Source organism: Neofelis nebulosa, chromosome 2 (genome assembly GCF_028018385.1).
Source record: "Neofelis nebulosa isolate mNeoNeb1 chromosome 2, mNeoNeb1.pri, whole genome shotgun sequence".
NCBI lineage: Eukaryota > Metazoa > Chordata > Mammalia > Carnivora > Felidae > Neofelis > Neofelis nebulosa.
Window position 1 is genome coordinate 87,808,761 of NC_080783.1, and position 11,707 is coordinate 87,820,467.

Below are 11,707 nucleotides of genomic sequence, written 5' to 3' on the forward strand. Positions count from 1 at the left end.
CAAGTGAAAAAAAGAAACACAAAAACTATCAAGGTCCAGGGCAACAACCCCCCCCTCCCCGCACACCCCTCCATAAGCATATCAACATTTCTTTCCCTTTTGCAGCAGTTGGCAGCAATTTGTTAATTTTGCCACTTAAGTTTTGGGTTTGCACATGTTCACCAAGGAAGTCAGACTGGTAGAATTTCCCCAGTGCTGGAAATAAAATGTTAGGCAAATTGGTGGGACTAAAGCCAAGAATCTAATAGTGCTCTTCTAAAACAGAAATCATCTAAACCCTCAATGTGAATGTTCCTTTCTTGGTCATTATCTGATCTGTTATCTGCAAACAGTTCAAATAGCTCCCTTCCTGATTTCTCCCCAACATCAGGCATCTTATTTCATTCTTTCACTTAGGTCATCTCTCAACATCCTGTTTTGTTAAGATAAAATTTAGAGCAGCCTCCTCTCTCCTTCAAATACCAAGAATCTTTCACTCTTCTGCAGTGCTTTATGTTTTTGCTTTTGAATATTTATTTTCCACCAAATTTTTAGTAACACATTTAACTCATATATTGAGAGATTCTATGCATAGATTCTACAAGTGGCCTCTCCAATTCTGTGTGAGTGCTGGCATTTTCCTTTCATCTTAGACTTAGTTTTTTTGCTTTTTCCCCCCCTTGTGTTCATTTCAAACCTTTGTTTATGGACGCTTGCTTTGTTATTTTCTTATACTCCTTTAAACACTGCTCTGAGGTTTGAGAGGTCTGCTCACCACTGCCCAGATTTTTCTCCTGCTCAGTGGCTTGTGCATATAAACACTGTGAATATATACATTTTTTCTCTTGCCTTCAGATCCAGCCTCATTACCTTATGTTTCTAAAAACTGAATGGCATTGGCTATTTATCTGCCAGTGATCCTACGCTATCCAAAAGCACTCAATTTTATTTTACCCTGTGTCATCCTTATGGACAAGCTGTAAAATGTGATACCATTTACTGGCCCCATCTATTATGTACCAGCTTTAGGGATTAAATCGTTCCTTTTTCTGGAAGAAGCCTGTTTGCTATTAAAAAAAAATCATACTCAGCATGAAATAAACATGGCTGCTTCCTCTTAAAAATATCAGAGTTTTGAAACATACATGAAAAAGAGATCCAGTGGTTTGAATGCTATCTTGACAGTATCCATGTAATATCTTCTGGACTCTACAAGATGAAAGTCACAAATAGAAAAACCATAACACTTGGTCAATCTATTTCGATCTCGTGAAGTCCCTGGCTGTGCCTGCTTTTGCTGAGGCTCATACGTATGGTTTGAAGTCCGAGGTTCAATCCTATGTAGCTCAGTTAGCCTCACTTTGGTTCTGTGAACATAGGGAACTGCACTGGCAACCTATGCATGGCATAGTGACCATCACACTGATCCTATCAAAACTTCAAGGAGCAGAGTATGTTCCATGAAAAGAGGGGACTTACATCATATCACTAAATGAAGAATAGCATTGAAGTTAGACTGGTGTCCAATTAAAATCCAGAATTTATTCCAAATGCACAGCTCTTATCTTTGAGCAAACAGAGCCAGAAGCTCCAGAAGACAATGTGAAGGGAGCTAACCAGTGATCTAAGCTCATTAGGCCACATGCATCCATCCTTCCACTAAAATGTCAGAAGCACAGGAAACCAAGTTGACATTTTCATTTTTTTCTTTAAATTTTGATTTATTTTATTTTGGAATCTTAAAATCTTGGTTCCCTTGGCTAATTTGGTACTAACGTCTACTGATATGGTTGTTGTGAATCTTTACTGTCATCCTGTTGCATTCTGCTCTGATTGTAGTTCAAAAAAAAAAGACTACAACAAGATCACATTATGTCCTTTAGTACTGAGTAGAAAAAAGAAGCTGTGAAAAGGAGCACATTCCCCCATAGGCCACTAAGCTTCATGGAGTCATCAGACAACATACACTTGATATAGTTTCCTCTAATAATACATTCAGTTTATCAGTATCTTAATTCTATACTTGAGACTTTATTTTACAAGAGCTTTAGTCCTCAAGAATTGAACCTTCAAAAGGACAGCGGTCCCCAAGTCACATGGCCTGAACTAAGAGGCATGTTCTTTATTGATGGGTGTATTTTCCACACATCAACCAGTTTCTGTTTCTCCTTTTATTAGTCAGGCTCACAAAACATTCTTAAGTCTCACCTTATATTCTTAAGATTCAATTTTATTTCCTGCTCCCAGGCTCTTTCCTTTGTTGTAAATCTCATACACCCCTGACATTAATATTCCTAAATCAAAGCCTCAATTATAAAATTATATCACTCCATTCATCAAAATTCTTCTGTGCAATCCCACTGGCAAAAATAAAGGCAAAATCAGTAAAATAATCACATCTCTTTCCCTTGAATAAGAAAATAAGTATGGTCCTGATATCTCAATAGGGGAATAAAGGGAGTTACCATTGCCTCTCTTTCATTTTTAGGCACAGTTACTGGACCCCAGGTCCCCTTTCCAAGTTGCTGCCAGTGGCTTGGTAGAGCCTTTCAAGGCAAAATGCTTTTCTTAAAGTATTTACTGGGATAAGACATTAATTAATTAACTAATGTTGGTTGGATATTACATTAATTACACTATTTATAAGAATAGAATATTCAAAATTATTTCCATAAGGTTTGAGGACACATATCCTTAGCTACAAAATAAATAAAAAGATTTTTACCCAAGGAATTAAATCTTAGTCTTTTGGTTAAGTTCACAAGGCAGTACAGAGAATAGAAGAGGAACGCAAATCTTGAATTGTATTTTACAGATATTGGTCTCTCCTACCCAGATTCTTCCAAAATCCACATCTGGAATTTCCCTCAAAGCTTTGTGAGACGACATGGTTAACAGATGAATAATACCTGGCTGTATTTACATTAAAATTGGTCTTTTGTAATCACCTTCAAATAGATTGTTTCATTTTTTTAATGTTTACTTTTGAGAAAGAGAGAGAGAGAGAAAGAACAGGGTAGGGGCAAAGAGAGAGGGAGACACAGAATCTGAAGCAGGTTCCAGGCTCTGAGCTGTCAGCACAGAGCCCAACACGGGGCTTGAACCCACAAAAACCACAAGATCATGACCTGAGCTGAAGTCAGATGCTTAACTGACTGGGCCACCCAGGCACTCGCCAGACTGCCTCATTTTAACATCTACACAGATGGGAGGCAGGTGAGGAAAGGACTGTTATCTCTTATTGCCTTGGTGTAAAAAACTGTAAGTTGGAGGAGGGATCCTGCCCTGGGTTTTACATAAAGTTACAACTGACATAGCCCAAACTGGAACACATGTCCCCAGACTCTCGTGCTCTCTCTGCTGCACCTTCTGAATGATGGATGAATATCTAATAGGTAGATAAAATGATTGGGACAAGCTAGAAAGCAAAAAAAAAAAAACCAACTGTATTAGACATTAATGCTGCTCTTACTCTGGTTTATTTTTAATGCCATGCCTTTTAAGATACTGTGAGTAATTCTCTAAAGTGAAACCAGCTTTACTCGAAATCTAATGCATATATGAATGTAGAAGAATCATCCTTTTGCATTTAGTCTAACTACAAGCATTGAAAAATGAAAGAGAAAACTGGTAAAAGCTCAGATTTATTTTAAACCACCACTTTTAACAGAAGGAAATGGATAAAAGCAAAATACCAGTAGTTTTTCTTTTGGCTTAAAATGACATTTTCCAAGATGTTATTAAATTATCTTCGCATTAATAAACATAAGTAGTACTTAAACATTTTAAGCTAAGACATATTCAGATCAGGAAGAGCAATCAAATTATGTTTAAATGTAAAGCATAGCCATGGAAAATATTACATGAATATGTTTAATATACATTATAGCCAGAAGACCCCGACCAAAGTCAGAAAAGGTAATACGAGTAATGATAAATCTATTCTGAGATTTACTTTACTTTTTAGGGACAGAACGTGTTCCCCTGAGATATATTTACATATTTAAAAAAGAATCTCAAATCCAGGAAATTCAGCCATGATTTTTGTTGAGGTTCTAAATTGGTGCTGGAGAAAGAAAACAGACTTTCATCTTGTTGAGTCACTGAATTTTTTTTTTCTGCCCTTCAAGCAGGCAATTGATATAGTTCTAATCAGGCATAATTCATTAATAGTAGAATTATCTTATTTAAAGCATGTAATCTATAAAAGAGATTTTATTTTAAAAGAAACTCAGAGATTTTATTTTAAAAGAAACTCAGAAAAACTAAGGCCTAGTCACTGTCTGGCTGTGAAAAACAGTAAACGTTTAGAGGATAAATGATTTCATTATTTTAAATAAATAATCATCTACTGTCATGTATGTTGTCATGAAAAGGACCAAGGAAACAGAGAGTATCTTTCTTATTCTTTGCCCCTATTTACAGAAGAAAAAAGAGTCTACACTCTGGAAATCATCTTGGAGTACAGAGCCTATATTGTGGACACTATTTCTTAAATTTTTTTTGACAATGAATTCTTTTTTAATAACTAAAAGAATGTGAATCTAGCCTTAGCAATAACCATTGAAAGGGTGGAAAGGAGTCCAGCCCTCTGGTTTAATAAATATAAAGCAGTGTGCTCTTTCTTTGTATTTTCTATGAGGAGACAAACCTAATTTACATGATAAGAGCAAAGAATATGTATGTGTTAATCTAAACGGCCTGGAATTAATTACAGTGCTTGGGACCATCATATACTTAATAAGCGGGTAGCTCTTGGAAGTGGTCAAAGTTTTAGAGATAGCACATCTACCTATTTGATAGCCGTGCCATGAATTCCTTCCCTTGACTTTCAAAAATATTCAAGTCAGAGACAGCCAGATAGTCAAAGGAAGGAAGGAAATCTAAGTGAAAAATTTTCTTCACCTTGAACTTTGAAGCAAGAAGATATTAATGGCTTAAAAAATTACTTACTGTTTTAAGTTACCTTGCAGCCATTTACTCAGTTGAACTTTCATTGAAACGCTTTGTACACGCAGGGTATTATCGGTGAGGAGAGAGAAGGTGACAGAGCACTGCGTGTGTTAGGGATGCTGCCTGACAACATTGCCATCTTTTAACATGGTTTTATTTAGTTATTACAACTATCTCTCCGTAAATGACATTTAGGATTATTTAAGATTATGTTGTAATCCTTTTAATCCTTAGTGCTTTAAATTTCAGGCTAAACACCAAAGAGCAAACTAGCACTTAGCAGGAATGTTTAAAACATGCGATTTGAACATAAATCTTTTTATTCACTCTTTCCCTGATAAGACCCAGTGCTGCTCTTTAGTTAACTAAGAAAACTTGGACCACAGTTCATTACAAATCACTCAGTTGCTAAATGTTTTCTCAAGCTCTACCAAACTTGTGATGGTCCTTGAAAATTATGTTAAATGCAGAATTAAACAAAAGTTAGCAGCAATGAACATTTACTAATATGACTTAGAATTTGTATGACCTTTTATAAGTACAACGTGACTTTGTGTGTTTGTGTGCACATGTACAGAAATGGTCATTCTATTTCCTAAGGCTGAGCTAGAGGACGCGGGTACATACAGAGACACACATACATGATATCACATTTATACATTTGAAACACACACAATGACTTATCTATATGTACTCCAATATAGAAGCTGCTAATGATTTTTTTAAATATGTCATTACCACTAAGAAGTACCAATTAGGCCAAAGACTATTCTATCATAAAATAGGCAGATGTTCTTGAACTCAGTCAGTGAGCATCATTCAGATTTACTGAGAGTTCTTGGACACCAAACCTTCGTACATAATTAATATTGTCACTGTTATATCACCATGTACCAATCACATAAGACTGAATCTAGTTTAATAAGACTTTGGCTATGAAGGAAATTTGGTTTATAATACAAAAAGAAAATGAACAACTTAAATGTCCAAAGGGCATATACAAACAAAGGAGATGAATTAAATCCTTTTTTTTTTTTTTTTTTTTTTTTTTTGCATCACACATGTGTGCTTTTGAGTCTTTCAGGCACATAATTTTTTTTATTTGTTTTCCTATTCATGTTAAGTTCAACTTCTCTACAGACGGTGTAATTATGTGGCATATAATTGCTAATCCATCAACTTTTTAAAGACAGTTTTCAAATTTTAAATTATTTCTAATTTTGCTCTTCTTTGATTTTTCTTGAACCAAAAATCTCAATAGTCATTTGCTATCTGTAATCTATAATTCATACACTGAGATTGAACACCAAGCTTAATTCAAACTTGGAATTCTAAAGATATTTCTGATGTAGCACATCAGCCGAAGCTGTGATGGTCTGCTTTAGTCAGGAAGAAACACTTCATTATTCTGTAGGTAATGAAACCCTTGTACACACACACTCAAACACCCAACAATGCCTTAATACCATGTTTTTGAGATATAATCATGTTTATTCTGATCATTTGAGAGTTAGACCAGCTAATGTATCTAATCAAATATTGATGCTAGTCATCTAGATTTAGCTCTCTGGCAAATCCTTCCCTATGCTTTTTCATCAACAGAACTATAAAACCTATTTATATTGTTCCTCTCAAAGGGTTTGCCCTCATAGTCTGTATCTATGGATATGTATTAGTAAATTTTCCTAAACTCATGTGTTTGGGTGATGAAAAGATATCAGCATGATAAGAAAACCACATGATTCACCCGAAAAAGAATGAAGCAAGAAATGAAACTGGAATCTTTCTTTAGCTTTGTTATTCACAGCATCTTTATAATCAACTCTTTCTTGTTTCTCTAAACTACAAGGATACAAGACAAAAAGAGGTAAGCTGGAAAAAGGAGCCCTGGAGCCCCATAAACTGCTCAGGTACCTTACAAACAAAAGTAGCTGGCAATATTTTCACCAAAAAGCTACCAAAAGTGAGAATTTTTTTAAATATCTCTGGAAGTACCTACATTCAGAAATATGAAAAACAAGGACAAATTCTATCAGCAGGCAGTCAGTCATATTCAGGAAAGGTTGATATCATGTCATTAATACACATCATCATACATATCATCAATACAGTGGTTTAAATATATATCTATGTATATTATGTGCAAAGCTATGTAAAATTATGCATATTTTTCTTCTATATTGGAAGTCTTATATACATTGTACATGCCTGACTCTCCTCTCTTGTGATCTTACTTAACTTCTCAGAAGATTAACAGAAGGAAGTTAAAAGGCTACCTTAGACCAACTCCAAGAATTTTTATTGTCCAAGAATTATGCCAATGTCAAATTTTAATGTCTTTAGTTTATGACATGGAGACTAGGATGCTAAGCTCATAATACATAATAAAACTACACCACTTAACTCACCCAACCTGGTTCAGAACTACTCATACTGATCATTTAGGTTATCATAGAAGCTAGAAATATAACCTCTAATTTTTTATTTATCGCATAATAACAAAAAGAGTAAGAAATTTGGGAGACAGACTATATCACTGATTTACAATTCCTCACTTCAAACCAAAATTTATTTTTCTTCCTTGATTCTGTAAATCCACACTTTAATCACTTTTGGCTTTAGTCCTTTGATTTCTAGGCAAGTAGGTTTAGTTTTCTTTCTGTGTTTCTTCTTTCTCTCTTTTGGTAAAAAGAAATAATCTCTAGCATATGAAAAATGAATGCCTGAATAGACTAAAAGTAGAATGCAAAATAATTTATTCTAGAAATGTTAACATGGGTCCAGTTTATTCGATAGACCCGGATTAGCATCCAGGAAATGCAGAATCAGAGATCAGTTTCTCTCTCCCCTGAGAGTTCAGCTAGCATATGTCACCTATCTACACTTGTATACGACCCACTATATTAACTTCAGTGATACATTTAAAAACAGAACCGACCTTTCTTCAAGAGCCAAAATGGCCTTAGAAGACATTTAATATAGTAATTATAATAATCAAGTTCCTTGGCTACTAAATGATATAAATTCTAAATATACCTAGAAAATTATTGGTTACTTTGGAAATATAAAAGTTAAATCTCATATAAATATAGAAAAAGATCAACCTCCATAATTTAAAGTTATTAATTGCCAAAGGGATTTTAGTAACATCATATATGAAATATTAAGTTTTCTCATTTCCTTTCTTTCAAGAATCTCATCAGGTTCTTTTCATTCAAAGGAACATGATTGAAATTATTAATCATAGTTATTTTTTCCCAAAAAATTAAATTATGGAATACAAAAATATCCAATTTCTATAGTTATTCAACTCTTTCCATCCCTCTAAATTACACTGGTAAATGTAATTTATAACTATAAGCAGGAATGGAAATGAATGCAAAAAGTTTATCATAATTAGTGAATGTTATTTTGTGTATGTCTGAAAGTTCTATATCTATTTAAGTCAAACACTCTAGGCTCGAACCCCAAACAACTATCAAATACAATGCAATAGTCAATGACTTTGGGTGTAGAATTAATCAACACATACTATATATTTTATGTTTAGAGAGCAACCAGTAACCAGGGAAAAGCAACAAAACTAAAATTCAAGAAGGAAGAGAAATCAGTTTTTCATAATGACCTTCAAACAACTAGTTCATGCACATAAAAACATCACAACAAGGAAGTATCATGTCGAGAGCTCAGATTTAGAAGGAATAGGAATAAATTTAATAAATGCAACATTCTTACCTGAAAGACATTCTTTCTGCTTGATTTTTCCTTGGCCCATTCAATATGTGCTCCACACAAATCCACACTTTCTGGTTTGTGCCCAGTTTTCTATAAACAAAATTGACATAAGAATAAAAAGCATACATCATTGGTGATGCATGTCAGGAAAAATAAAAGTTTATTGAGTTAGCAGCTATACATATTTACAATATAAAGCCTTTCTTTTTTTTTAAGTTTCAAAGAGACATCTACCCAGTCATGATCATTGCCGCATTATTTGCAACAGCCAAGACATGGCAACAACCTAAGAGTCTGTTGACAGATGAATGGATGAAGAAAATGACATGTGGACGCAGATATAGATACAGATATAAATATTGATCCACAATAGAAAAACTATTCAGCCATAATAAGGAAGGAAATATTGCTCTATGTGACAACATGGATGAACCATAAGGGTGTTAAGCTAAGTGAAGTAAGTCAGAGAGAAGAAGACAGATACTACATGATCTCACTTATATGTAGAATCTAAAAAAGTAAAACTCCTAGAAACAGAGAGTGGTTACCAGGGGCTGAGGAAATGGGGAAATGGTTGGTTAAAGGTACAAACTTTTAATTATAAGATGAGTAAGTTCTCAATTGCATACTATGATAAGTTAACGCTGTACTGTATAATTGACAGTTGTTAAGAGAGTAGATTTTAAATGTTCTCCATGCACACACACACACACACAGAGCTAACTATGTGACATAACAGATGTGTAAACTAACCTCAATGTGGTAATCATTTCATAATATATACATATATCAAGCCATCACTCAGTAAGTACACCTTAAACTTACATATTGTTGTCATTTATATATCTCCATAAAGATGAAAAAAACCCAAATTAATAAATATTTAGTAGGTGCCAACTGTGTGCCTTTTAGAGGCTCATTCTTCAGACTTTTAAGACTATACATGTTAGTAGATGGATATTTGTATTTAATAAACTTAATTTAGACCAAATAGATCATAGCATATGCTTCCTTTTGCATAATACAATGTGGAGGTTACCTAAAAGCTTCAGTAATTGATAACAATCAATTAACAGGGATATCGTCTACATTTGTCTCTGCATATTTTAATTTGAATTAAGTGTATCATATTTATTATTAACTTTAAATTTGCAGAATTCAATATATTAAACAAAAACTTACTTGTTTGGAAAATTTCTTTATTATTTTTAAAGAAAGTAATGCCACATTTCAAAGACCCCAACTATATTCAGTTGCTCTGAGTTACTCTAGTTTTCTCTATAAACTCAGTACTTTTCTCAAACAATTTTCCATAGAATAGTTTAAAAGTTTAGTATAGAAGGCTTATAATATTTTTAGAGAATATTTTAACAGTACGAACTTTACTTTAAAAAATGAAATTATGGAAGAATGGCAAAGATGCTACAAGAAATCTGTTCACAATTGTTGCCTCATAGCCAGTGCGTCCACTTCTATCAGTTTAATAGAAATAGACTATTTTTCAGAAGAGCCAGTAATATGGGAGCAGGGGTGTTCATAGTAAATTGTGAGATTTTTTTTCTTGGCAACTCTATAAAACTTTTGAAGGGGAAATACTGTACAAGCCAAGCATGATTTTCAGGATAAATTCAGCTGCAAGGCAGCAATTGATAGCATAACTTTTCTCTGTTACTTGGTAGTAATCTCATGAGAAGCCAATCCAGATGTGGATGCTTCTTACAGACAGATGCTTCAGTCAGTGAAAGAATTTTACAGGTTCACCCGTAATCTGCCACCCAGGTGATCACTATCGTGGCATGATAACAATGTTCATTGTCGTGTGATTTATGATGTAGAAAAATTAAAACAACCGGCTTCTTCTACAAGGATACTCAGAATTGAGTATCAGATACTCAGTTGAGTATGAGATACTTAGACTGATTATGGGATACTCAGAATCAACAGAAATAGCCTTTAAGAATATGTAACAAAAGAGATTATCTTTCTCATATAATATAGTCACAGAAAAAAGATGGAATTATTTTAAGGAAAAAGCATATTTTAGGTCCCAATGTTTTACAACTATAAATTCACTTAATTCTTATAACAACTGTATGAGGTAGGTACCATTATTATCACCATGTTACAGGTAATAATATACTAGAATATTGAGGTATACTTTTCCAAGGTAACACAGGTAGAAAAGGAAGAGCAGGATTAAATGAGGACAGCGTCACTCCAGAGTCTGCTCCTAACCACTATGTAGTCCTTGAAAATTGAAATTACACTGTGATCACATTCATGTTAAAACGTAACTTTTTGGGAAAAGATATGACATTCTTATTAGATTCTAGTGTGGACATAATTGATCTTGTTTCTGTCCTTCTCTGTTAAACTTGATCTTCCCATTGGGCCTTTACACCACCTGTTTACCTGGAATACCTCCCAATCTTCACATGGCTGACTCCTTCTTATCCATCAGGTCCCAGATAAATGTCACCTTGTCAGAGGCCTTCTCTGACTGTCTTACATAAAAGAGAGCTGTGTTCTAGCTTATTCTCTATCTCACTACTTGTTTTAATTTTCAACACAGCCTTCTTCCTAACTGAAATTAACATTTATATTTTTATATGCTGTCTGTTTTTCTTCCACTAAAATTAAGCTCCTTGAGCTGGGGCCTGGTTTGCCTTTTCTTCCACTATTTTTCCCGATGTATGGAACAGTGCCTGGCACAGAATTGTCGTTCAATGAATATTTTCTGAATTCATAAATGAAAGGAAAACACAAGAATGCAACTAGCTTTTGTGCTTTGGAAGGAAGGTTTGGGCATCTAAAAATTCCCCATGTTATAACAATTAAGATTTATATTTGGTTTAATAGTTAAGGAGTCTTTGCTTGGATCTGGAAAAGCGAAAACAGCTTAATGGACTCATGTAGATTGAACCCAGTATTTCACAGAATCCTACAATAGACAATAACTGCATGCTTATTGTATGTCAATGTGATAGCCACTGTGTTGGACTCTGGGACTCCAGAGATAAAAAAGATATTGAATCCTCCT

General features: G+C 34.1%; 1 protein-coding gene across 6 annotated transcripts in view; it reads right to left on the minus strand.

The window, feature by feature from the left end:
• ARHGAP15 (Rho GTPase activating protein 15) overlaps nucleotides 1–11,707 on the minus strand; it is a 573,492-nt gene that overhangs the window by 445,090 nt on the left and 116,695 nt on the right. For all 6 annotated transcript variants that reach the window (XM_058694796.1, XM_058694791.1, XM_058694813.1 and 3 more), the window contains exon 6: nucleotides 8,668–8,757. In XM_058694796.1, the coding sequence (XP_058550779.1) occupies nucleotides 8,668–8,757 (90 nt within the window). The remainder of the gene's footprint in view (nucleotides 1–8,667; nucleotides 8,758–11,707) is intronic.